Genomic DNA, 27,366 nt, shown 5'->3' with positions numbered 1-27,366 from the left:
CAATTACTAATTTAGGGAACTAACATGCATTTAACTATGTGACTAGGGGCTGATTGAAGGTACGTTGGAGAAGATGACAGCTAATTTGAAAGGGGGGGGCAGGGGTGAGGAAGGGTTGAAAAGATAATGTGGTTAGGCAATGGCTAATATAAGGGTGTAAAGAATGCCAGCAGTCAGAATGGTGTACGGACTTGGACATTTGCCTATTATGTGCTGATTCTGATGAGGGCTCTGAGGGGCCCACTGCACAATATAAATTATGCCGGGACTTGCGCTATAATTTTTGTGTGTTCATATATAGAAAATCATTTTAAGCCAGATTTCACCATTGTATTTTAAACCAGAGGTGATTCATATAAGTAAATTAACTAAATCTCTTTAATAATTGCAGTATTCTGTAACTATATTTTGCTAAATGGAACTTGCTTTATTTCGAAAGTCAAATTGTTAGTTCTGATTCTAATTTTCATTGTTAGTGGTGGAAATAAACCCCTTCTTTCTTTAACTGGCATGGGGCTGGACACGCAATTCCCTTCTGATGACATAAGGAAAATTATATAAGAACTACTGATAATGCTCTATCTTCTCTAAATTAGTGTACTTCAGATATCATTTGGGTGCAGCATTCGAGTTTCTGGAAGTTTATATGATCTAGAAAAACAGAAGACTGACACAACATTACAGGAAGTTTGCCTCATGACTTCCAGACAAGCAAGTCATCTAGTGTGACTAAGGGAAAATCATGCTTTAGGCCTGCTGCATGTTACATCTTCCTCTGTCTCACCTAGACAGTGTAAAGCAGTGTAGTTGATGGATACAGTTTTTAATAATTAAGTGCCAAGCTTTTTAAAGTTTTTCACATGATGCAGTGGGAGTTCAGAGAGGACGGGAAGTTTGTTCATATCTGTTAACGGCTGTACTCGTAAGGGGCAAAGAGTCTCCTTCCTGATCTGCGCTAGGGAGAAATTGATTAAAAATAAACGGTTGGATAAACAAAATGTATAGGAAGACAAGTGAACGAGAGAGTGAGATCTGAGAGTATGGAACAAGTACTAGCTGTCTTTTGGGAGAAGGGGGTCTTACTGAACGAGACGGGGGCTGCAAAGGAGCGTGCCCGCGCTCACACGAAGCAGAGAAGAGGCTGCTGCGTGAGAGTAGTGAGGACGGAACGGGGAGAATGCGAGGAGGAGAGAACACGCTGCCGGTTCCTGGAAGTGAATGCAATACGAGGAACCGAGAAACAGGAGGCAGACGGGGGCTGGCACTGCCTCCGGGAGCGAGGGCCGGAGCGGCGGCGGCAGCAGCGGCCCCGCACCGGCGGCGCCATGGAGACGGGCCCGCCCCCGCGGGGCCCCGCCCGCCGCGGCCCGAGGGGCCTGCGGCCGGGAGCGGAGCCATGCGGAGGTTCGTGCCGTCAGGAAGCCGGTCGCCACTGGGCTTCTCCATCGGAAGGCAGTGCGGTCGCACGGCATCCCGTTGTGCCGCAGGTTGTCCTTCGGAGCTCCCGATGCGTCGCCTGCGCATCTCGCGCCCTCTTCTCTCTCTGGGGACCCTCTTTCTTTTCTGTACTCTTGCTGCAACGTGCCCTCTCTTGTGCTGTCCCTGAGTCCAAAGCATTATCTTGTGCTCCTCTCTACTGCCTACATCTAACGGGTTTATCTTCGACAGTCTGCCTGCCATCTGCTCTTCTGCCTCAGAGCCCTCCATGGAATCCTTCCTTGTGGGCTCTGCTTCCTGGCAGCCAGTTCCCTTGGCAATGTTGTCTTTTGCCGACACTCGATTGTCTTTTCCTCCCACTGTGCACTTCAAATTTAGTTAATCTTTTTAACTGTGGTTAAACTGTGGTTTAACTTTTTACCTGATCCATTTGGAACAACTGTTGCTGAAAATGTGATACTAAAACAGCAGATCTTTCAGTGTTGCATGTTATAGGCAGGAAGGCAGTACTGTTCATGAATATCCATAATTGTGACTTTTTAAAAAGTCATCTACTTCTTACTCAAATGAAGAAGATGTTACTTACAGTAACACTAGCACGGTCGTGGGATTTGAACATTGCCTACAAGAATCAGAATATGAAGAGAAAACACTGTTTTAATTAACTTAGGGATAAATGTGAAATCTTGGCCAGCAGAGTTGAAAGACCATCAGATCATTGTCCTTTAGCACCGTTTGTTCCTCAGTATACCTGGGAAGACCAAACTCGAATTTTTTTATACTTCTCACTTCCAACGATCAGTGACTCATTTTTCGATCCTAGAGACCTGGAGTTGTCTAGATTGTTTGTGAAGAAAAATGTTATTTAAATTATGACATCCTTTACCATAGAGATATTGCGTAGCATTTTCTGATCTGAAAAATCTCTCATTTAAAGAGATTAAAGAGACACTATTTGAAAGGCATGCTTGTCTGATTTGTTTTCTGCATCCCTGTGCTTATTCAGAAGGGATTATCTGCAAGCAGTGACACAGAATAATACTGTACAATGAGAGAAGCTATATTTCCCCAAATCTCTGGAGAGAGCTGAACAGAAATGACAATTTTTTAAAGCATCCATACTGCTTAAAAATGATGGGTTTTTTCATCTACAGAATTTATAATCAGATAAGAGGCAAATTGGAGAAAAAACAATATGGAAGAGGTGGATGTGAAACAAGTAAAGGGTTTTGCATGTAAAAGCACAGGCTCTCTCTGTTGGTTATTTTCTTTTTAAGTAAAAGCAGACAAATGGGACACAGCAGCTAATATTGTTAATGAAAGAGAGGGCTGAACTGTTCCTTGATTGGTCATACATATCTCAAAGAAAAGGTAAATATGTGTGCAACGTGCAGGGTGGAGGGAATAAACACTTATTTCTGTTCTGTCTGCACATAATTCTTGTTTAATGTAATTACTGTCTTCAGAAATAACAGTCTCTTTGGGGTTATTCTCTGCTTAAAATGGTAATTGTTATAAAATGCTGTAAACTGTGCTGGATCCAACTGCATTTATAATGTAGAGATGGCTGGCTAAGTTTTAAATAATTTTTTTTATTTACTGTGGGTGATCTGGTCAAGATTCTGGAATTCATCAAAGATTACTAAATGATTGATGTTAATATGGTGCATATGCAAATTCATTTAAAGTCAGTTTAGGAGTTTTACATGGAGCATATCCTTTGGGATTGGAATGAAGAATTTGAGTCTCTTAAATCCAGCAATTGCTTCTTTGCCAGGCTGAGCTGGATACTGATCACAGTACAGCAGTCGTTCTTCTGATCTGCCTTGCCCTTAAGGGTTTGGGGATGAACAAGGGAAGTGCAAAAATGTATGTCTAGACTACACTGAGACAGCACTTCTGACAGACTTGGTTTGTATACATGAGTGCTGGCTATGGGATTCAGAGTACTTCGGGTGAAGTGTAAATTTATTTTAGCAAAATCTAGCAGAATCTGAAAGTGAATATGCATTTAGCTGTTTGTTACTCTCCAGTTTTAGTTCAGAGTTTTGACTCTGTAGGTATTATATGATCAGTCTTATCTAATCTATTGCAACGGTCATTCAACTACACAAAAACCCTGTAATACAGAGTTGAAAGTAAATAGAAGGTTGCAAAACAGCACGATAGTAATACAGGTTTGTTTGGCTGTGTGACAGGCTGCTGCAAACCTGTTAAGTCTTTAAGGGATTAATGCAGAGCTTTAAAGGTTCAGTGTATCATTAGAGAACTCACTGGTCTTGATAGCAGTATCAGCTCCTCAGATTTGATCCTGACGTTACTGGTATTTTTCCACTGGATCACAGAGAAACTTTTTTGTTGATAGCAATTAAGAATATTGGGAGAGGAGGGGAAAAGATACAGAGCTGTTTCTATTTTCAAATGTATCTAAAAGATCAGATTTCTGCTGGTCAGCCCTTGTTCTGCAAATTTTTTCTTAACAGAAAATTTTGAGTCGAAGAGGAACTCAGTTATACTTGAGTGGAGATCTTGCACTACTTTTCAGCAGATCCTCTATATTCTGTATGCAACTAACCTTTGGAAGGATTGTTTGGGAAATAACATATACTGTTATAATTGGTTTCCACTAACTCATGGGGAAAGATGTTATGGTGCCTGTTTCTTTAGGAAATTACAGCATCCTCTATTAATAGGTACATGTTATTGTTCAAAAGATTTTATACGTGGATCCCTCATGCTTTTTAATGTAAATTTATTTTTGTTAGCTCTAAGAATAGTCATATAGGTCATCTGCTTGAGGATTATGTGAACCTGAAACTTCACATGGAGCAAAAGATTCAAGAACTGGAAGACACTGATGACAGAAATTGGTGTAAGCATGTTGGAAAAGCAATTTTGTGTTGCTGCAGTGCCATCTAGAAATCATTTTTCAGTTTTTTTTTTTTTATTATTAGCATGTTCTGGTTTAACATTGCTATAGTTGTATAAGATTTTTTTTTGGTCTATTGTTTTATCTCTCTAAAAATTGATTACACTTGTAATTACAGTTTAGAAAATTATGCCTTACTTGTGTAGTAGCTGTTGCTTTGCTTGTTTGACAGCTACCCCTTGTAAGGAATTGCTTAGAATATGTTTAGTAATGTGAGAGTGCATAAGATTATTTTATGTAGTAAGCACGCTGCTAAATTCGTTAACCTTGAAACTACAGGAAAGGTCAGCATCTAGAAAGCAGAGGTAGTCTTAGGCAAGATGAATAAATGTACACTGTTTATCATACTCCTAATTACAAGGTGCTTCCCCCCTGCTTCTCCTTCTTATATTCCTGTATTTCACCAAAAAAGGATCATCTTACTAACGGTGAAATTTTATCTTCAACTGTGATACCCTAGGGAGGCATTATACCATCTCTTTCTATATAACAAACTTTAAAGAAAAACAAAACATTCCTTCTTTGTCTCTGTATAAAAATGCATTTGATATTGGAATTCCTTTTACTAATTTACATATGAATGTGTTTAGTCCTTAGACCTAGAACACTTAATTTTTGTCCTGCCAACCAAACCAATATATAATATAAATGGAAGCGGTATTGTTAAGCAATTATGTCTTCCACCCAACACCTGACAATCCAAGTCTCACTGCCCTCAGTACAGTAGTCCTGCTAAAATAATGAACCTTCATCCAGGACTCACTCTCTCATGGGCTTCCTAAAGACAATTTATGAACCTACCTGAAGAAGTGTGAGAACCAGAAGAATATTTGATAACTGGCTTGGAAGTTATGGTGTTTTCTGTGGTTGAGCTGTAATGTTAAAGGTGGTTAGCTGCTGTCCACCAGCGTAAGGCTACATCATCTAATACACATGACTTCTCTTACCACACTGGAGAAGAAAAAAATTATCTCAGTTGTTTATGCTTACAACTAAAGAAGCACATCTTCCGTCCTTGCCACTGGATCTCCTGCAGTTATTCCCCCTAATCTAACATGACTTTGTATCAATTAGACAAAAAGCCTTGTTATCTCATTCTTTTGTTTTCAGTTGTATTTTATCAATTTAATTCATCTAAGTAGTTTCTCTCAAACACTTTTAAAAATACTTTATCAGTTTAGCCACTGGATGGCAGCTCACTGCAACCATTTAGTTTTCTGGAAAATCCATGGCTTCTTTATGAACAGTTTTTCACATACTTATAAAACATAGGTGTTTTGAGGCAAGAATTTCACATTTGTTCGTATCTTTACTGTGGTATCTTTACTGTTGTCTTTAATTTTCATGTTTTGGAGTAACTTGCAATGTTACTTCAGGAGAATTTCACAGTAAATGCACATTCTGTAGAACTGTACTTGAGTTTGAAATGTAAAGTCTTCTAACAACCGGTGATTCCCCCCCAAGAATGACAAACAAACAAAAAATACCCACAAAACACCCTTAGTTTTTATTCTGCTGAAATCAACAGCTTTGCTCTGTGTATCATAGGTCTAAACAACAACTGTCTCCGGCAGCTGAGCTAGAATGGATTCTGAAACAGAGTAAAATGCAAGCAGAAATTAACTGGCAGCAGCTCTGTGAGAATGCTGAATGTAATTGGTATCAGAAATCAGAGGATCCAACACACAACCTGTCTTCATCAAGAGAGGAGGTGAGAATTTCAAATTTACACTGTTTAAGAATCATCTACTGCATAGAGAGCTATGGAGTTTGTCACCATGGTGTTTCTCAGGGAAATATGAGTTTACCTTTCTTTCAAAAACCTGTAAAATTTACAATACAGTATTTCTGTATTGTGTACAGCAATTCATCGCATGTATCAGAAATCAGATTAATTTTCATGAACAATCTCTAATAGTGGCCTTTTCTCCCTTTCCATGTAAGCAAGTTAGCTTGAGAGATGTTTTTCCTTTGCCATTGTAGCAAAAGAAGAAAGATGTCTCTTAGAGCAGCCCGAGGGCAGAAAGAATTTCAGATCACAGTACCACTTGAATTCTATCAAGGGATCAATATTAGTTCTGAAAAGCTCTTGGGTACTTTTGTGTGGAAAAAACCACCTATTTTGTGCAGTGTAAAAACTTCAGCTTCTGAAAAATTAAATACATGTTTATTGTTTAGAGACTATTACCCAATGGTCTAACAATTCTCAATGCCCAGTTGCGCTGAACTCACAGGTACAGAGGAAACACTTGTTTCTGAAGTTCATAATGCTGGCATTTACTCTAGTGTTTTATTTTATCATTGTCTTTCCAGAATTATTCATAGGCATTAATAGCTGTAGCTAGTGAACACATGAGAGAGATAAATCATAATTTTCCATTTTACATGAAGAAGATAAGACAGTTATGCTAAATTATTTGTCTGTTAGGGCAGTTTTTGACAGAGACAAAAGGAATGTGCTATGTTTTAAAGTATCCTTGATTTCCTTCTTTTTCTTTTAACTTCCCTTTTCCTTTGCCTTTCCCTTTCCAGTCCTTACCTTTCTTTTTTTTTATCCCTTTGTCCTTGAGCTACTGACATCCTCTGCCTCCCCTCCATTCCTTCTGTCCCAGGTTCAAGGTGATCTACAGAAAACAGACTACAGGTTGCATGAAGTGAAGAGTGTTCTTTCTGCTTTTTCTGTTGAGAGAGAACAGACAATACAAGCATCGTTTAATCACAGTATTTCACCTGAAGGGGAGAAACAGGTTAGACAACACTTAGTGTAGACATGGATGAATTCATTCTAAGATAACAGTATTATGGGCCTTGTTTCCACTGAACTTATTGTAGGCAGTTCATCTGTTTCATATGTTTCATTGAAAATATAGGCATATCTATCCTGGAAAACACATAGATTGGGTGCCATGGGATTAATTATGGCTCTGATTCATTACCCACTAGCAAAAGGAGCAAGCTGAATATAGACAGCTGCTCCAAAATGTGACAACATACTGTACCACCGTGGTAATCAAATGGGAAGAATGAATTTCTGGAACCTCATTCCTGAGGTTCTGTAGAGTTCAGGGTAGATTTTAAAGTTTAAAAGTTAAAATTTTAAGGCAATGTTTCAAAATACTAATATACCAGCCGTTTAAAATATTTTAATGTTTTGTATTTGAGTGTCACTAGCTAGTTTTCCTTTCATTGCTGCCTCTTAAACTGCTCATATTTTAAAAAGCCATTCAAAATTGTAAATGTAATGCTGGTTTGAAGTCATGCTGAAAGATAATGCATTAATGGTAGAAAACTGCCTTCGGTAAGAGTGAAAGCAAAGTGTATGCTGCAGTGCACTCTACTGGGTGGCTACAGGTGCTCAACAGTGACCAGTTCAGAACATGTAACCAGAGCTTGCTAAGAAAAAGCAGTTTTGGTTTTGTTTGGTTGGTTTTTGTTTTTTCCCCGGGAATTTTCTTCCCATTTGTTATCAGGGAGATGGTGAATGGACAGCGATCCAGAGACAAAAGACGTGGCCTTGGCATACCATTGTAATGGTTCCGGGGGAGTGAGAGAAGCGGGGGGAGGGTGCAGACATATTCTGGCAGTTTCTTAGCCGGGGGTGGGTAGTCCTTGCCCTGTTGGGAGCAGAGACGGTCGTGTGGATTTTCTTCGTCTGGGACCTGTCCTGCGCAGCGGTCTTTCAACACTGGCGCGGAGTTCCGTCTGCCGCCGGCTTCTGAGTCTGTTGCTTGCAAGAGAGAAAGGGCGGCTCCATTGACTGAGACTTCGCGGGCTGCCAGGGCCGACAGAGACCAGCACAGTCCCCGCGGGTGCCTGGGGAAGCCATTCCCTCCGCCGTCCTCCCGGAACCGCCGCTTGGAGGGCCCCTGAAGCTGGAGCAGCACGTCCGCCGCACCTCTTCTCTGTTCCGTAGTGGGACATCATAAAGCCCGGCCTCCCTTCCCAGCGTGTACCGGCTGCCGTTAGCGATGCCGAAGACCGATCACTGCTGGCGTGGGTGTCTCGGGGAGTCAATCCTTCCCCATCACCAGCGGGGAGTTCCCGATCTTGCAGCTGACTCCGCGGCAGAGTCATCGCAGCCTACAGCGCCCCTTGTCGGTTGTCGTCGTAACTACACCAATGGGGAAATGCTTGATGGGCGGGCAAAGGCTGTTAGTGGATTTTCTTCTTATCCTTGCTCCTGTTGATCGTTTTGTGTTTTTTATATATATATATATATATATATATATATATATATATATATATATATATTCTAGTAAAGAACTGTTATTCTTTTTCTACATCTTTGCCTGGAAGCCCCGTAATTTCCAATTCATAATAATTCGGAGGAAGGAGGAGATCTTTCCATTCCAGGGACATTCCCCTCTTCATTGGGAAATATGTCTGTTTTAAACCAGAACAATGTTATTGTCAACAGATGATCTCCAATGACACTTTCAAGAATTTGACAAGTCAGAAAGGGGACTGCTGTTGAGCCCATAAGTTCCCTAAGGGGAAGGTTTACCTGCACATGGAAGAGAGATAAACCACACCTGCAGAACAACAGTTACAAAGCAGCTCTGGTGCCATGGTCCTCTCCATGTGTACCTCCTCCTATGATGTTCGCAGTACAGCACTTCTTTCCCAGGCAAATCTTCAATAAAAAAACACATTTATTTTCCTTCTATGGTACTTTTCTCCCACATATGTTCATGGGTTGAAAGTATTAGGATCTGTGTGTGTGGTGGTGGTGTGGAGAGAATATGTGTCACTTATTCATGAAGGGTTCTTTTTGTCTTGTACTTTCATTTTCCAGATATTTCCGTATGATGAGGAAAGTTCTCTGTATAAATATATCCCTGCTTTGGAAATAAAAAAGCTGCAGGAACAGAATGCCAGCCTTCGGGCTGCTATTGCACAAATGAGGAAAGAAATGGAGAGTCTTGATGAGCAGATGTTGTCTTCTCTTCCTCAAACAGAAGACAGACAGTTTGCAGAGCAAGGTGAAACTCTTGACAAGGAACTTTAAATTCAGTTAAGGAAGTTTGGGAGGTGCAGTCATAACCTATGAAGGCTCCCCAATCCATGAGTGTGTAAAAATTGTTTTTTGATCGCACTGTACACAAGAACACAGTGGTCTGAGATTCTGTTTACAAAACAATTATTAGTAAAAAGAAACACACGCACACACACTCGCACGCTATAAGTCACTACAAAATTACCACTAGAAAAGCAATCATGTCTTGATTTTGCAAGAATAAAGCAATTATATGTATATTACAGAATTCCTGATAGCGAAGCCAGTATGTAGAATCACAGAATGGCTTGGATTGGAAGGGATCTTTAAAGATCTCCTAGTCCAAATCCCCCTGCCATGGTGCTTAACAGTCCATTTACAGTGTATCTACTGAAGTGGTGTACAAAAGGAGGTTCAGGGGAAACTTACTACTATCTACAACTACCTGAAAGGGAGTTGTTGTGAGGTGGGGATCAGTCTCTCTTTCCTAGTAATAAGCAATAGGACAACAGAAATAACCTCAAGTTATGCCAGAGGAAGTTTAGATTGGATATTTTAATTAAATATTAAAAATTATGAAATATTAAATAGTTAAGTATTAAATTTTTTTTTTTTGAAAAGACTTCTTCAAGCTTTGGCACAGGCTGCTCAGGGAAATGGTTGAGTTACCATCCCTGGAGCTGTTTAAAAGGTATGTGTGTGTGGACATTTGAAGACGTGGTTTAGTGAAGGACTTGGCAGTGTTAGGTCACTGGTTTCACTTGATGATTTTAAAGGTCTTTTCCAACCTAAATCTATGGTTTTATGATTCTGTAACTAGACAAACTAGACATTTATATGCATAAGAGAGTGTTCTGAAGCAGCTCTTGCTATGAAAGCCTAAACTCTCTATAAATACATATACATTCCTATTATCCTCCTCTTTTAGGTTCATTAGACACAAACAGAATTTCAACTGGAACCACACTGAGCAACATCAAAGTCAGTTCAGCTAAGTTGGATTGTTTAGTAAACCCAGACATGGAAGAGGTATGTTGAGATTTAAACCACCTAAAAATATCTGGATATATGTGCGTGTGTGTAATTAAATACCTAGTGTATTATTATTATTTGAGTAAGTATTATAAATGGAAGTAATATGTGCTTATGTGATTGGTCAGATAAAAGCCAGTAAAGATTTTTTTAGCCAAACTTACTCTTATTCTTTCCAGGCAATAAATTTTGACCAGTCAACCCTTGGCACAAGTCACTTCTGATCTTGCAAGCTGGTCTTGATTTTTTTTTTCCTACTTGCAAATGCTTAAACTACTGTGTGTTACTGCTTCAGGTTTTCCATTGCAAATCCATATTTTAATGCTGAATTACTTATGCTTTATATGTTCAGACATGTAGCAAATAGGGGATATGCAGGCCAAAACTTCAAGTGAATAAAATGCTGGAATTGTAGTTGATGCTGTCTTCACTGAAGTTAGACTATTGTTTCTTGCCTATTTTTTCAGTCTGCTTTATTTTTAGTTTTTTCAGTACATAACAAGCCTTCTTAGACATAGACTGAGCTGAAAGCAGTCCTGAAAATATCTTAAAAACAATGGGCAATACTTAATTTTACTTTCCTAAGGGATTTTGCAATTGCTTATCATTAGCACTTTTCTACTCTTTCTCTGTGCTTCTTACATTTATTTTTTAATTGCATACTAAGGATGTACTTAGGGCCATGAAGAATTACAGGCAAAAATATTTCTACCTCAGGGAGCTCGGAATCTGTTGAGCAATAATGGTAACTAAACATAGGGGTGCAGGTGAAATCAGTAAGCAAAGCCATATAGTGATAGTTTTCTTTTTTCCATTTAAAATAACAGAGTTTCTGTGATTACAATCGGGAAATTATAGGCTTCAGCACTAAAGAAGAAGAGAAAAGTTTATTGTGGAAACTAGTAAAAATAGCATGTAAACTTTTGCTTGTACTTATATTTTTCTACTTTTCTTTTGTATCAGCTACGAGGAGAGTTCTTCTTCCCACTCTTTTTTGGTATCCATCTTTCCAGTGTTTTCTCTGTTTTGTACTGCAGAATTTTGCTCTGGGTCTAAAGGTTAAAAGATTTCTGAGTTCCACTCCTAATTCGACAGCTTACAGTCTGAAAAAAAAATGTTCTGTGCAATGCTGTGGAATATTTTTCAGAAAAGTTCAGGGAAAATAAGTTTAAGCAAGGTGGCATTCCTTGCCCCAGCCAGGTGATGTGATTTTGTCTTTCGATCCGGTGAAGGTGATCCACAGCGTGACAGCCAGTGGTCCTATGACTAGTCATTGCCTTCACCTTGCTTTATGTTAAGCTTTAGTATGCCAATTTCACCAACGAAGGTAGACTGTAATAAGTTCACAATCACACACACACAATCACACAGAATCACTGGGTTGGAAGAGACCTTCAAGATCATCGAGTCCAACTGAGCCCCAACAGCTCAACTCAACCCTGGCACCCAGTGCCACATCCAGGCTTTTTTTTAAGCACATCCAGGGATGGTGACTCTACCACCTCCCCATTCCAGAACTTTATCACCCTTTCTGTAAAGAACTTTTTCCTAATATCCATCCTATATTTTCCTTGGTGCAGCTTAAGGCTGTGTGCTCTCTGCCAGTTGCTGCCTGGTGAAAGAGACCAACCCCACCTGACTACAACCTCCTTTCAGGGAGCTCTAGAGACTGATAAGAGCTCTGAGTCTCCTCTTTTCCAGAATTAAACAAAGAAGGATTCGTAGCAGATTGCTATTTGGTATGAAGAGCTTTTCTCCACATTTTATCTTAAAATTAAGTGCTTTTTAGTTAACAGTTATACAGTGTTTATCCTATGTGTATTATTTTACACTTACAGTTGACAATATCTGTGGGAATGTCTCAGGCTGTTACAGTGTTTTGCTCCACAGTTTAATTTGCCTGATACTGCTAAAAAATCTGGAAAATGGGCCCGAAAAAATGGACTGTAGCCTTCAATTTTACTCTTTTTCTTCAACTGATCTCTCATGCATATTTGTACAAATCTTGAACCTGCAGACTGCATTTTCAAAATATTTATTATAAGCATTATCTGTTTTATTTAGGGGCCAGAACCCAAAGTTCTTGAAGAAAACATGGTCAATTTTGGACAACAGCTACCCGATGTAGGTACTGGTAATGGTTGTCAATATAGTGTCAAACACACTCTACAAGGAATGCAAAATAAACTCAAGGAAGCAGCAAGAAAAATTTCAATTCTGAGCCAAGAAAAGCGGCAGCTGATTGAAATGGGAAACAGACTCAGGGCAGAACTTGGAATGGTGTCAAAGGAAGGTAAATTTATTCTAAAGAAAAGTGCTAGCTTATATATTTAGAATAAAATTGACAGGGAATCAGTTCATCCTCTGAGCTGGAGAAAGCTAGGCTTCATTATGAAAAAAAGGTGCTGAACCTTAGTGATCCTTGATCTACATAGCTCATGTGAGACTGTGGTACTAATGCTTGCAAGTAAGATTAGGGTTAGGATACGAGATGCTAAGATAGAACAAAAGACTTCTGCTGATAAACATCTTAGATTCAGAACTCTCTGGTGGCTAGATGTCAGTGCGGGAACTGGAACTGTAAGACTTTGTTTATGAGCAGAAAAGAGGTATTGTATCTCTTGGAATAAAAACTAACACTTTAGGAAAGAGGAAGAGAAAGCAGAATAAGTTTACTGTAGAGTAAACTTGAATTAAAAGTATATATAATGTAAAAAGATTTCACTGTGGATATCTAAGTTCCATGCACAGTTTTTCTGGCAATGAAATAAAGGGAAAAAAGCATGAGGCCCATTTCTGCATTTGCAATGAGAAGGCCTGTGTTCTGTGGTTCATTTATTATCTGCTGTAAACACTTGCTGGAAATGCAATATGGTTGACAAAATATCAACAAATAATGTCTTCCTCACTATATTCTCTCTTTTGTAGGAGTCTGGCATCCTGTTAGCTCTAAACACTGCACAGTTTGTATTGCCTCTGGTAGTCTTCTTCCAAGAGAACTTGTCAAAAGAACACAGTGTCAGCTATCAGTTCTAAAGCATCTACAGCACAGACTCACAACACAGGTAATTGTATGCTGTTTGAAATTTAGCGATAATAAGCCATTAAGCCAGTTCTGATTCCATCAATATAACCTAAAATTCTGCATTTAAATTACTCTGAGTTTAGCTCAAATCTATCTTTGGAAGATTCCGTAGAATCATGGCATATCTGGAGCTGGAAGGAACCCATGAGGATCTTTGCACCCTGATGTCACACAGGACAACCTAGAAGTTAAGCCATTTAAGTTAGAGGCATTGTCCCAAATGCTTTTTGAACACAGAAAGGCTCGGGGGCCATGACCACACCCTGGGGAGATTGTTCCACTGCTTGACCACCCTCTCAGGGAAGAATTGTCTGAATTTTCCCTGATGCAGATTTAAGCCATTCCTTCACATCCTATCACCAGACACCAAAAACAAAAATCAGTGCTTCCTACTCTTTCATCATGAAAGGAAGTTATAGAGAGCAATGAGGTCATCTGCCAGCCACTTCTTTTTTTAGTTGAACAAGCCAAATATCCCCAGCCACTCCTCATAAATCTAGCCATCTAACCTTTTCACCATCTTTGTTGCCCTCCTTTGGACTTTTTTTCTAATATTTTTACATTCTTCTCATATTGTGGAGCCCAAAAATGCACACAGTACTTGAGGTAAGGCCATATCAATGCTGAGCATAGTGGGACATTAGATTCTTTTGGCCGGTTAGCTGCGCTGTGCTTAACACACTGAAGACACAGCTGGTCCTCCCGGCCAGCAGGATGCACTGTTGACTCATGTTGAGCTTGCCAACAATCAAAACCCTTTCTTCAGGGCTGCACTTCAGCCTCTTGTCCCTCAAATGTACGCAGTCCATGCCTGTAGTCCCAGGTACGGAATCCAGCCTTTTTGCTCTCATTAAATTTTATGCAGCTGGTAATTACCAAGCATTACAGTCTATCGAGGTGTCTTTGTAAGGTCTCTCTAGCCAGAAGGGAATCAATGAGTCCTTCTCATTTAGTATTGTCAGCCAACTTCGTGCACACTCAACTCATGCGTCCAGGTCATTGATCAAGGACTGGAGAATATTGACCCTAAAACTGAGCCCTGGCAAACACCATTAGTGACTGGCCACAAGCCAGATGGTTCCCCATAAGTTTAATTGGTTTGGGACTTCAAAAGTAATATTTTTAAACATGATCTTCAATCAAGGTATTTCAGAAACAAATGTATTTATGCAGTGTAAATGCAATCCTAAATTACAAATTTCGTAAGGCTTACTTTTAACTGAGCAGGAAAGGCTATTTGAAGGATTTGCACTATGTTCTGACATAAACTTTAAAATGATTAATCAGTCAGGGTATTTCCAAATACTCACAATGGTGGGATTTTAAAGCACCCATGTCCAAATAACTGTAATAGCACCTTTTCCATCTATAAAAGCAAGATATATAGTTAACTTGTCTCATATATTTTGTAATTAAAATGCAACATTTAATAGTTAAATTGCAGCTTTTATCAGAGAGACTAATGAAAAAAATCCTGGCTTCCCTAGTAGTTAGTGGCAGACCTCCCAGTAACTTCGATAGTCAGGATTTCACTATGTACTTTACTTAATTGATCAGCAGATTTGTTCCTGTGAGGATTGAGTCAGAGCAGTTGATTGTTGTTGTAGTTTTGAAGGCAGTAAACAGTGTTCTTTTAGAAAGGGTGAGGTTGTTGCTCTGAGGTATAAAACTCCAGTAGAATTAGCCAAGTTTAGCTGGGGAAACACTTCCTCTGGGAACCACTCTGTGCAAGTTGTTCCAGGGTTTGGTCACCGTCACAATAAAGAAGGCTGTCATTTGGTTGGGGTTTTCTTCCCCCTTATACTTAAGCGAGGTGTCCTGTACTTACCTTTTTGCTCATTATCCCTTGGTCTTCCACTGTATAGCACTGAGATGTCTCCAACTCAGTCATCTTTATCTCCTTATAACATCCTTATCAGATGCTTATACATGTTGAAAAGATTAATCTATCTCTTCTGGAGGCCAGCAAGGCCAGCTGCCCCAACCTCTTTTTCTACATCCAATGTTCCAATTCACTGATCATCTTTTTGGCTGTTTGCTATTTTGTGGAATGCCTCAGCGTGCTTGTGGATTTATAATTTTTCTGTATGCTTGTGATCATCTCATTAACCTAAAGTCACAAGATTGGCATCCTTTGTTCACTTGAACTTTCAGTTCTCTGTTTCAGAAATAGTGACCTGTTCATTAAATGCTAACACTGAAAATAATTTTTACAAAGAAATTCAGGTTCAGCAAACCACTTGAGGAAACCTCTTGTGACCTACTTGTTTCATCTGTGCACTGCTGGGATTGAGGTCTGAAAAAAATTGGCAAAATGGTTATACCAAACATACATAAAAGTGACTTCCAGATCTGGGCAAAATTACCAAAATTCAAAACCACGTTTTTTTTCCTTTTCCACCTCTTTAATTATTCTTTCTTTCATAGCTCACCTTAGAACTTTGCTGACTCTCAAATTAAGACCAATGAATAGTCATATCCATCCATCCCAATCTTCTCTTGCCTTATTTTTAATGAGCAAGATACTGTGTTTGTATTTTTCTACATATCTTGTGTCTCCCATGTTCTGTTAAAAATCATTAAAGATGATTCTTACTTTTGTTAGAATAAATAGATTTTTAAAATACAGTATGACTATTGCACTTGGAGAGGTAGAATTTGGCTGTGACTTTCCAGATGGTGAGCTAAATGCTGGGAGTACTAGTTCAACTGCTTCAGCTGATGGGTTGCTTGGAGGTCATGGCTGAAATGGCTGTCATTGAGGATCTTTCCACCTCTGGAACCTTTGAGTTCATAATTTGCCTATACTAGAAAGGATAGCCCTTCTTACATCCAAGCTCATACTCTCATTCCAGGCTGCTCTTTACTCAGAATATATCTGCTGAGGCTTCAGCTCCTACACAAAAGCTGAGCTCCAGACTGACTTTCCAAAGAACACCATTATTCTAGTTTGGGTGTTTTGATTCTAGGCGATCCTCTTACTGGCCGGGCTACATTTGCTCCTGCATTCCAAGATCTTGATCCTTATAAAAAACCAAGAAAATTTATTACTGTCAAAGCTACAGGAATTTTACTGTCAATTACTTTATGTGATGGGCTTACGTTTTTCTTTAGTCTTAATTACATAACAGAAGACTTCAGTGTTTATTTGCATCTCCTTTGACAGGGCTGAAGCAGTTAGCTTTTCATCAAATCTCAGTTTAGTTGCTATAAGTTGAAAGTTGGTGAAACTTTGAGAGGTAAATTAGTTCATTTTGGCTGCTAACTATTTACTTTTCCATAGCTGCTTTATTTTAGTTGGGATTTTAGGTATTGTTTTGGAGATTTTCTTCTGTAGTTTAATCACGGAAAAATATGAAAGTGAAGGACGCTGATGATATAAGCTTGAGCAACAAGCAAGGTGACAGTAACCACACCAGGAAATGTAGATATTGAACAGATTTGATACTAGGTTTATTATAAAGGTAGTTTGACCCTGTTGATCCGAAGAGAACATAACTTAGTTTAATATTATTTATAACTGATTATTTTAAATCTAGCAGTGTAACAGCAAACTGAGCTATAAGGATGTTAGTTTTAGGGACCATGAGTTACTTGTGTTAATGTAATATTTCACATTAGGAGCTGCAGTGCACAAGGCAACAGCATCCTTTAAGGTTCGCTTCTCTTACTGCCTGCCCTAGCTTAAAGGAAGAAGAAGCTCCAAGCAGCTGTGGAGAAGAAACAGGATTACCATCCAGTGAGGTACAGTGCAGTTTTATGACCAATGTAATTCACCTTCATTTGGCTTTTTCAATTTGAATTGCTCAACAGTCATCTCCTCGAAGACTTAAAAACCTATGTCTTTTTTAAATGCATTGTCTTTTTTATGCATTGTTCCTGTACAAAATAGTATTTGTTAACACTAAATAAACTAGGGTTTCTCAATCACTGCCATGATGTTGTAATTAATCTTCTTGTACAACCTTTCAAATTTAAAAATAATAATTTTCTTTTGTCTTGCCTCTTGCCAAAATCCTCTTTCTTTCCAAGTCCAAGATGCCACTATGAAATGTAACCAATTTTCTGATCTCTTTGATATGAAATGTATGTATGTCTGTAAGATTGTGTTTGAATTTTAACAGGTTTGGATAGATTTCTCTATTGAAAATCATGGGCCAGATACATTCCCAGCAACAAAGGAAGACACAACCACAGAGAGTTTTCAAACTCAGCTGCTCAGTCAGAGTCCTAGTCATGTCCAACAGGTTCAGCTTTCTTCATCTAGAATGCATAATTTCTGTCAAATTTTAGATACGGGATCAAGCCATTCTCTACTCAGTCCTCAAAAGAACACTAGCCAGGGTAAGCCTGCTTTGTAAAGCAGTCACAATATTTGACTCTTCTAGAAGTGTGCAATTATGGTGGATTCTGTTGTTGTTCACTAATTCTTTTACATGCTGCTCCTGGTGTTACAGCCCTGTGATCAGAATCTGAATGAGTTACTTGAAGGGAATTTCACGGTTGCCAGCAGAAGTAAGAATTAAGAGGAATGTCCATATGGCTGTCTGGTTTAAATGCCTTCATTGCAAATACTTCTTCACTGTTTTTAAGTACTCCTGTAGAATGCAAATTCTGTTTTGACATGCTCTAAAACTTAGCTGGGGCAGATAAAAATGTGTCTGTTTGAGAACTGTACAATCATATTCATATGCAATTAATCACATACAGACTGCAGGAACAAGAATGCAATCACTGGATTAAGGGAAGTGATTTGTTCCCCTAAATTTGACATTTGTGAGGCCACTGTGTCCACCTTTGGACCCTCTTGTACAAAAGTGTGACAAGCTGGAGTCCAATGGAGAGCCACTCAATGGCTGGGGCACGGGAACACATTACACAAGAAGAGGTTTAGAGAACTGGGTTGTTCAGTGTAGAAAAGAGTAGGTGAGTGGTCTGATTGGTGCTTTTTAACTCTCTGGTGAGGGATTTTGGAGAAGACAGAACCAGACTCTTAGAGATGCACAGTGAAAAGTGGCAAATGGACACAAGCTGTGTCAAGATACATTCTGAGTAGGGAGTGATAAGCACTGTGACATTTCACCCACAGGTCCCATCCAGCCTATGTTACATCTATTTTTAAACCAGTGTATGAAGGCAATGAACCATCTTTAGTAGCTCACAAGAAAAAATAATACTTAAAAGGGCTTTCAAAATGAAGAGTGGATTATAAGTGTATTTATTCACAACAGCAGTGCATTGCAGGGACAAAGTAATGTGCACTGACAGACCTGTAGGACTGCTTTTTTTGTCAGGCTAGGACTGAAATAGGAAGAGCATTTCAGGCCAGGCCGATATTGACAGAATAAAGCAAAAGGATGTCTTTGAAACATTACTGATAGTGCCATGCAGTTTCGTGCTGTTGGATGTGTGATGCAACAGCTCTGGCAGCCTTACAAGGACATCAGTTTCTTAATGTCTAGAAATTTCCAGCCACTGTTGCAAAACTTAATGTAGATTTTCGGGGATCTAGAAATAGCAAAAGGGACAGAGGATACTGCCAACGTGGAACAAGTGAAATGTGAATCAATAAGGGATAATATTTTCCTAAGACCAAGTTTAATTTGATCTCTGCATCCAGATTTATATGAGGCATACCACAGTGGAACTTCTTACTCAACTGTGCAGGCTCAGAAATACTGCATTGCAAGAATATGATTTTTAAACACACTATATTGCTGCTTAGCTTTCTCCTCCAGGAAAAGGTGTCCTTAATTCCGCTGGACTGAATTCTGTATTTCAGAAAAAAAAATATGAAAGAAAAATCTTTCTCTTTTTTTGGAACAACATCACCTTAGAAGCATTATATACAAAATTTTCAAATTCTTCTCCTGATTTTTAGCAGAGGCTTGTATTATTTTTCAGGCCTGAGCTATGGAAATTAATTCAATCTTTCCTGTTTAAAACCACTGTCATTGAGACAGAGTGACTTGGAGCTGGGCTTTCAGGTGCAAGTGACGCATCCAGAGACTTGGAAGCTCAGTGGCAAAAAATGATTTGCAGCAAAGCATGCAAGTTAGTTTGCTTATTCAAACCCTTTTTTTTTTTCCCAAGTTCAATTCTGTCAAAATTGGTGACATCAGTAGATGTATTTTGTGGGAATTTCTGGTGAAATGAATTGTAGCTTGAAAATTATTTTTCTGAACCTGTTAAACAGTTTCATTTTTTTCATGTTACATGTACCAAACAGCCTACTGGCACTCAAAATGGTTGGCATGTCAAGTAAGCCCTGTAATTTGTTGTATTTCCAACCTATTACACAATGCAATGACTAAATGTGTTTTGAAGAGTTAATGACTACATCTTAATTACTGAAGTGGACTGTTAATATACTTTATTCATTTCACCATCAAATTCAGACCTTGTGTAAGCTTCCAAGCAAGTCAAAAGGCTATGAGATATTTTAATTTTCTCTCTCCTTACTCTACCTGCTAATTTTCAGTTTACTGTAAAAATTAGATGGATTTCATAGCTTGTATGTTAATTCTGCAGATAAGTAGAAGGAAGATGTTTAGAAGGATCACAGGTCCCTTCTTCAGGGGTTTTTATTGTTCTGTATTATTGAAAGAAAAAGAACCTCCTAGAGATAGACAGATACAAGCCATGATGATATTAAAAGACTAAATAGGATGCATAGGCTGTACAAATAAGAAATACACCTCTGTATTTCTTTACTTTTTAAATGCTCTATCCCAGAGTTTGAGAGCAGGTGGAGATTTTGATTGGTGATCCACATCATATGCACCTTGAATGCTGACAACAAGCCTCCCTCAAAGGAAAGCAGAGCCTTTTTTGATTTTAGAAGAAATGTCAGGCAGGAGGAGGGGAAGATTTGTAAAACATTTAGAAAATGGAAATTTATTTTCTTCTGTTTATCTTGATAAGTTTACTATTCTATTTGCTATATACCAGATACCAGTTTTTCAGAGGGGAAAAAAGCAAACATCACCTATAGAAGTTCAGCTGTAATAATGCATTTAGCATGAAGCCAGTACTGTGAAGGGTTTGGTGTGGTACTGTGTGAAATGCTCCTTATCAGCTCCAATCAGCTATCCTTGGGTTAGCAGAGGATGGGTCAGTGCAGGGGGAATATTGGTGTAAGGCAAGCTGTGTCCCCACTAGTCACTTGACTTATACATATTTAGTATAGATGAAACTTTGTATTTTCACATTCCACACCCCACCACCACAAGTATTCAGAACTCTGTCCTCAGTTTAATAATTTGGGTTTACATTGTAGCCTAACAAAGAACAGGAGTGAGCTGCTTTGAGGTAACTTTTTTTATTTACTACTTGAGTTTAGATAGGGAAGTTTCTTGTACTGTAATTCTCACTGTAACTTGCAAAGCTCTGTCGTCTGAAATTCCACACTTCATGGATCAAAAGTTATCTTAAGTGTTTCCACACTAGACAGAATTTCAACAGCTTTGACATCACTGACAGTTCTAAGAGCAATCCATGTGGGTAAAAAGCTGGCCAGAGAAAGAATCTGGTAAAATATTAACAAAGAGAAACAGTGCTCTGGCTCGGGCTTCATTCCAGCTCCAATCAGAGAAAAACTCATGATCTCTTTTCTGCATTACGTAAAACTTCATCTTTGAAGTGTTTCACAAATATTAACTAATGCCCTAGCTACATTTTCTTCATTTCTGTGTTCTTCTCCTGAATAGGAACTTGTTTGAGTTGGTGTTCCTTCAGAAGCGCTGTTAGCCATAAGCAAATATCTAGTGACAAATTTCTTAAATGAAACTTCCATCTGAGGAAATTTCAGTTTGCCTATACAACATGCCCGCATATATATCTTTTATCCTGAGGGGAAAAAAATCTATGAATGTTCATTTGTGACTGAAGTTAGCACACATCAAATGGAAGATATGTTAAGCATTTCAATACACTAAACACTTAGTTCCATTTTCAAAAGCAGTTTAGATGCTTAGCTATGATCTTGCTAGCTCTGGTTGCCACGGTCACTTCTGAAGTAAGTTGCAGGCTTGTAAATTAGGGGTGTTTTTTCATTGGTGTGCAAACCAAGCTACAGCATTTGAAGAGTATTTCTAATTCTGGGTATTGAATCTTTATCTTTTCCTAATTTTTGGAACTAACCTTACAAGATTGCGGTGGTTGATTTTAAATTTCTGTGTTAGTACACAGTTTTTACAGTCCAAAATTTAAAAATAGCCATGTAGAATGCTTGTATTCTGTGCTGTTGTTCCAAATACCTAACTAAGAAGCCTTTACTAGTTACAACTATAGTTTCTCTACTAATGACAGGAGACAAGCAGACAGAAGCCTTCACAGGAAGGGATGCAGTCATCCATTGGTGCTTGGTTACTTTGCCTTTAGAATTACACAATTAAGGCCTCCCACATTAATTTCTGAAAGTCATCCCCTTGGGTGAATACAAAAGGCCCTTGAAAACTGAGTATTTTAAAAAACAGACTGTCTGTAAGCAGTGTTAACTGTGTGCTATGGAGCACTGGATCTGCTCATTCCTGTTATTTAGACCACTCACAAGAAGTAGTATTATTCTACTGCTGTTCCTGTTCAAGACAGTAATCTTCGAAGCAATACCTTTCAGACACTGCTGCCTGCACTTTTTTAAATGGTTGTTGTTGTGAAATTCTGCTTTCTTATCTGCCAGATGTGGGAGAGGCATTCTAATGATTAAAGTCCATTTCCCATGCAGGAAAATACACCCAACGATCTTCATGGGCTCCAAGCATCCTCTTCCATACCTTCTACATCTGTAGGAAACCACTAGGTGGCAAGCTGAACCACAGGATATTGCATCCACCGCTCAGGAGTCCACTGAGCTTTTGTCACCAAGCTGATTCAGTGCAGAGGTCACACACATGAGTGAACAGGTGGTTCAAGCTAAGCCAGTGTATAAAAATTATTTTGAAAAGTGTCATGTTTTGACATTAGCCACAGTGTCATGTGTTGCACAGAGCTATAAACCTTCAATCGATCAATCCATTCCATAATTCAGGAACATGCTGTATTTCCTGTTATGTAGAATTTTGTTTAGACTTTCTACCATGTTCAATCGACTTTGAAAATTTACTTTCTCCTACTAGTAACTGATCTTTGTCAATTTGTGCACTGTTTATTGCTGTGATTGAGTAGTATCTGGGACTGCAGACTGATGCTTATAAAATTAAACTAGTACATAATACTGTAGGGTGTGTCATCACAGGTTTATTATGACTACTTCTGCTGTCCGCTTTGGCTCTCCATAGAAAATCTAAAGTTAAAGTCTCAATGACTTGAAAAATAAGGGTTAAGTGCCCGGAGCCAAACACCTGTATATATTATCTATAGTTTACAGTGAATAATGCGAATGAACAGTTCCACTTATCCTACCTAAAGAAATCTGTGATAAGACTGAAGTTCAGTTAGTTGGAGATAATAGTTTTTGGAGAATTATGTGAGAACTGCAAGATGCACTCTGACTGGTGTTAGGACCAGTCCCACTGCTTCCTAAACAAAGATGTTTCTTTTTGAGTTAGTCATTTTTGTAAAGACAGATATTTTAGATAACAAAACCAAATATTTACATACTAAATGCTTTCCTAAATGAAAGAAGATTGAAAAAAGACCCAAAAGATAATGGTAGTAATACAGCTTTGTCAAGCCAACAGTTACCTCTGAGTCTTTTATATTGTGCATATCCAAACACATTTTCTCAAAATGGAGAGAAGGGTAAACTTGTAAAATATGATGTTTTAAAACAGCTGAGCAGATAGGTAGTGCTTGACTTGAGCTGTTACACTGACCTTCCAGATGTCTTCCTTTCTTAAGCAATCTGATGCTAATGGAGAATGAACATGTACAGATGAAGGGGGGTTTGAGCAGAAGATACTGTGTTATACCATCAGTATGGCAAGCCTTAATGGACTGTTCTGGGCTCCTATGTACAGAAATGGTCGTGGTAATATAAGATTTTGATAATGTGGCACTATGGCAGCAGTATATTTAGAGGAAAAGAGTAGACCAGGTCTCTTCAACTATTCAGTCTCATAATTGGATACAAACATAACTACAAAGTATTTTTCTGTCTGTTTTTTGAGCAGGGGAGTTTGAAGTTGTACATTCAAGCAAGCAATCTGAAGAATCTTGGCAAAATGTCAAAGCCAAGGATAACCTTGAAACATCAGCTGAAGATTTGACAGTCAGAGGAACAAGGCTGGAAGTTCAGCAGAAGTTAAAATCCAGGAGTTTATTTTGTGCTCATCTATTAAAACCAAAAATCTCTTCCAGCATGACAAAAATCCGCAATTATAATATTAAAGACTGATTTCTATGTTGTCAGCATGTTGTAGGTTCACACTTGCTATGAACTTACTTTGACATCTGTATATCAGGTCTAATTATCAGCCTCAGTTTTGTATGTCAGGTTGAGATATTTGCAGCCGGAAGAGAGAACAAATACCCTGCTTCATACAGAGAAGCCTAAAATAAAGGGTTAATCTGTGTGCATTATGAGGTTACAATCTTTGTTGTTGATACTGATTTATTTTAATTATATATATTAAGATTTTCTTGCATCATGGATTTAGAAATGCTCAGTTAACACATAGGTAAAGCCTTGTGCCTTCAGGCAGGACTTGCACGACTTCAACAGATGTTTTGTTGAGAAACTATAGATGTGATTTAAGCTTAGAAGTGGGATGCCTCAACCTACTTGTCTTCTAAATAACAATGCAACCGTTAATCCTGTGCAGCTATCTTTCTACTTGATAGAAAGGGGTTTCAAAAGATTGCATCTGAGTCTGTATTATTTCTCATCTTCTCATCTTCTGTAGCTCTTTCCACTTGTTCAGAGAGCATGAAAGAATATAAAATTAAATTTCTATTGTCACACCAGTGATTGCATTTTCCCTTGACAAGAGATTGTTTGGACTTCAAAGCAGTGACAAACACCGCTACAATGTTAGAATCATATATTCATAATAATACAGACATGTTGTAAGAAGTAAGTCTTAAAATAGATGAAACTAGAAGAAAACTTGAATGAGTTGTGATGTAAGAAAGGATAGCTATGTAGTAATGATCATGCCAGGACACTAATACAAGTGTTCTGGCTATGTTTAAAAAAATCATTATTTTTGTAGCATTTCCAGTCATGCTGAGCTGTCCTGCAACATTACAGAGATGACCTTTCCTATAAGTAAAGGAAATGCACATGAAAAATTAAATAAAAAACTTTTAATTGTGGGGATGGTCAAGCACTGGAACAGATTGCCTGGACGAGGTATGGGGTCTCTGTCTGTGGAGATACTCAAAACTCAACTGGACATGGGCCTGGCCAGACCGTTCCAGCTGACCCTTGAGTTGAGGGCTTGGACTAAGTGATGTCAAGAGGTACCTTCCAATCTAAGAGATTCTGTGATTCTGCAAGTGGTATCACTGAAGTGAATAGTACTTATCAGGTGCTGCTAAATATATAAAATCTAAAAAGGAAAAATGAAGGAAGAAAGCTACTTATGCATAAGTGGTTTTTTTGTGGAGTGTTTTTTTATAGAAATGCTTGCCTGATACACTTTGCAAAGAAGTGTTCTCTTCAGCACCTGATAATATGCTGAAGAGCATTTGAGAATTGGAATAATTATTTTGTACTACCTGCTGAAAATATTCTGCTTTAGTGCAAAGGTGCAGTAATATTATAATCAGATGCTAGAAATATGCAATTTCATGAGATTTCAAATTTCATGACATGTTGCTAAGTTAATATAAGGCCTGAGAGACCTTGTGAGCTTCTTTCTAAACATTTTCATTACTTGAAAATCCTGTCATTTGATTCAACATTGTTCAAAAGCCAGGACAACATGATGCACTCCCTTGAACCAGGCCCTGAATGAGTTCTTTCTGTAGCACAAAGCATAGTGGTTTCTAACAACTACAGGAATTTTGGCCCGGATCACACCAGTTAAAGCACTCACTGGTTATTTCTAGAACTCAATGTGTAAATTCCAGATTTTATAATAGCTGTAGATCATCCTGAAAATGTTTTTGTTATTTACGTGTTTAATATTGACCTACAGAGATGCAAAATAGTTTGGTGGTATGAGATTCTGTGCATGTTAAAAGCAGCATAAAAGAGCAGTTTGTTCCATGGTATTTGTAATACTACATCTGAACCTGGAAAACATTTCTCTTTATTCCTTACACCGTAAGTGTAAGCTAATGGGCTGCAGACTTCAGAAATGCCGTTGTGTAGGTTTGTATGCAGGTTTCTGTGGCTTGTTTGTTTGTTTGTTTGCTTGTTTGAGGGTGTTCTGTTGGGTTTTTTTGGGGGAGGGGGTTGGTATGGGTTTTTTTGTTTTGGTTTGGGTTTTGGGGGGGTTTTTTGGTTTTTATTTGTGGTTGTTTGGTGTGGTGTCCCACTTACTCCCCCTCCCATGTCAACTGGCATGCCTGTTCATGCAAATGTCTTGCCAGTAATGCAGCTTTAATTTATTCAGTTTCCCTGAGAAACAGGTTTCCTTAAGTCAACTGTAGGTAAGGAAAGATGATTGCTGGGTTGTTTCATTTTATTTTATTTGTAGTAGAAAAAAAAAGTAGTTGAGTTATTGAACAGAGTACATCTGAGAACATAGCATGTAAGTATGAAAATTAACAAAACATGCATAATAATAAATAATATGGACATACTGTGTGGGGCAGTTGTGCTAAGGGTGTACTAAATACAGCAGGAAAATTCTCATATATTTCTCTTATGACCAAAATATTTAACAAACTGGGCACTGATTTCTAAGAAGCAGATTAGAAGAGTGGCAGCAAGGTACTACTGTGGACGCTATTGAATTGTACAAAGAAAGGAATGCCTACAAAGAAGAGAATTCAAGCAGATCACAGAGTACTGAAAAGGTAAAAGAGGACATTATTTATTGCTGTCCTTATCAAAGGGTTAAAAACCTGTTATGTTGAGGAATATATAAAGGCAAAAAGTCTGCCCGAGAAGGTCTAAATGGAGCTGTATTGCGAAGCGGCAGTGCAAGCGCGTCCCGGGAGCGGGGCCTCTGCCCGGAGCCTGTTCAAAGCCATGAGGGAGAGACAAGGAGGGGAGACTTTCCTGCGTCCCCGTGTTCAAGCCCACATTTGCCGACCGAAAGACTTTTTTGTTTCGGAGAGGCAGTCGTAGGCAATACACAAGAAATTTGAGATTCGTTACTGTTCGTGTTTACCGAAGGAGTGCAAGTTAAGGGAAAGTGGATGAGAGGTGCCGGCACGCAGAGCGACCCGCCCCGTTCCGGTGGGAAGGGGGGCGTAGCAGGGGCACGGCGGGGAGGGAACCTCTGGCGCCCGCCCCCCGCCTCCGGACTCGCTCTGCTGCCGCCAGTCAGAGCGGCGCGACGGGCCTGGGCACGGGGCAGCGCATCCCTGGCCGGCGTGCCTGCTGCCCTGTGGTAACCCCGGGACCGCGCTCCGCCGGGGTGAACGACCGCCGCCGCCGGAGAGCGATGGGCGCTGCTCGCTCTGCCTGCGGCCCCAGCCACCCCTCAGCCGTCACCACATCGCCTTATCGCTTAGCAACACCGCGCGGGCCCGCGATTGGCAGGGCCGCGCCCCCGCCCACGTTCCCCCGCCTCCGCATTGGGTGCCGTCCCGGGATTGCGCGTCCTGCCCCGCGTCCTTTCCCATTGTGCGCCGCGGATGCGCGCGGGCGCTGCGCGATCCCACCGCCCTTGGACTGGCGCCCGTCGAGCCTTCGCCTCAGTCGCCGAGCCACGGTGCCGGCACGGCGCGGTCGTACGCCCCACAGTGTACCTACCCGCGGGGAGGTGGGAGAGGGACACGACAAGGTCCGCGCCCACGGGGGATCGGCGCTGCCGCGTCCCCGGCCAG

The 27,366-nt window shown here is 39.5% G+C and overlaps 1 protein-coding gene and 1 long non-coding RNA gene across 8 annotated transcripts; one reads left to right on the top strand and one right to left on the bottom strand.

Moving 5' to 3' along the window:
• The first annotated feature begins 136 nt into the window (after positions 1-136).
• Positions 137-25,631, top strand: CCDC57 (coiled-coil domain containing 57). 7 transcript variants are annotated; one of them, XM_074555300.1, is made up of 11 exons: positions 137-1,487; positions 5,915-6,077; positions 6,979-7,113; positions 9,162-9,348; positions 10,291-10,391; positions 12,459-12,687; positions 13,323-13,459; positions 17,101-17,223; positions 17,604-17,823; positions 22,205-22,382; positions 23,592-23,729. In XM_074555300.1, exons 1-10 carry the CDS (start codon positions 1,219-1,221, stop codon positions 22,372-22,374), a joined length of 1,734 nt encoding a protein of 577 aa, XP_074411401.1. In that variant the 5' UTR covers positions 137-1,218; the 3' UTR covers positions 22,375-22,382; positions 23,592-23,729. The 7 variants fall into 7 exon arrangements, 6 of the variants coding, with proteins under 6 accessions (XP_074411401.1, XP_074411400.1, XP_074411402.1 ...); XM_074555299.1 differs by lacking the exon at positions 22,205-22,382 and having other exon boundaries at positions 23,592-25,631; XR_012583270.1 differs by lacking the exons at positions 22,205-22,382; positions 23,592-23,729 and having other exon boundaries at positions 12,459-12,518; positions 17,163-17,223; positions 17,604-17,680.
• LOC141731249 (uncharacterized) lies at positions 5,920-8,156 on the bottom strand. Its single transcript, XR_012583289.1, has 2 exons — positions 7,890-8,156; positions 5,920-7,045 (listed from the first exon to the last, which is right to left on the bottom strand). It is a non-coding gene; the product is annotated as an uncharacterized LOC141731249 (long non-coding RNA).
• Positions 25,632-27,366: the final 1,735 nt, after the last annotated feature.

Source organism: Zonotrichia albicollis, chromosome 19 (assembly GCF_047830755.1).
Source record: "Zonotrichia albicollis isolate bZonAlb1 chromosome 19, bZonAlb1.hap1, whole genome shotgun sequence".
Classification (NCBI taxonomy): domain Eukaryota; kingdom Metazoa; phylum Chordata; class Aves; order Passeriformes; family Passerellidae; genus Zonotrichia; species Zonotrichia albicollis.
This window is presented reverse-complemented; position numbering and strand designations above follow the sequence as displayed.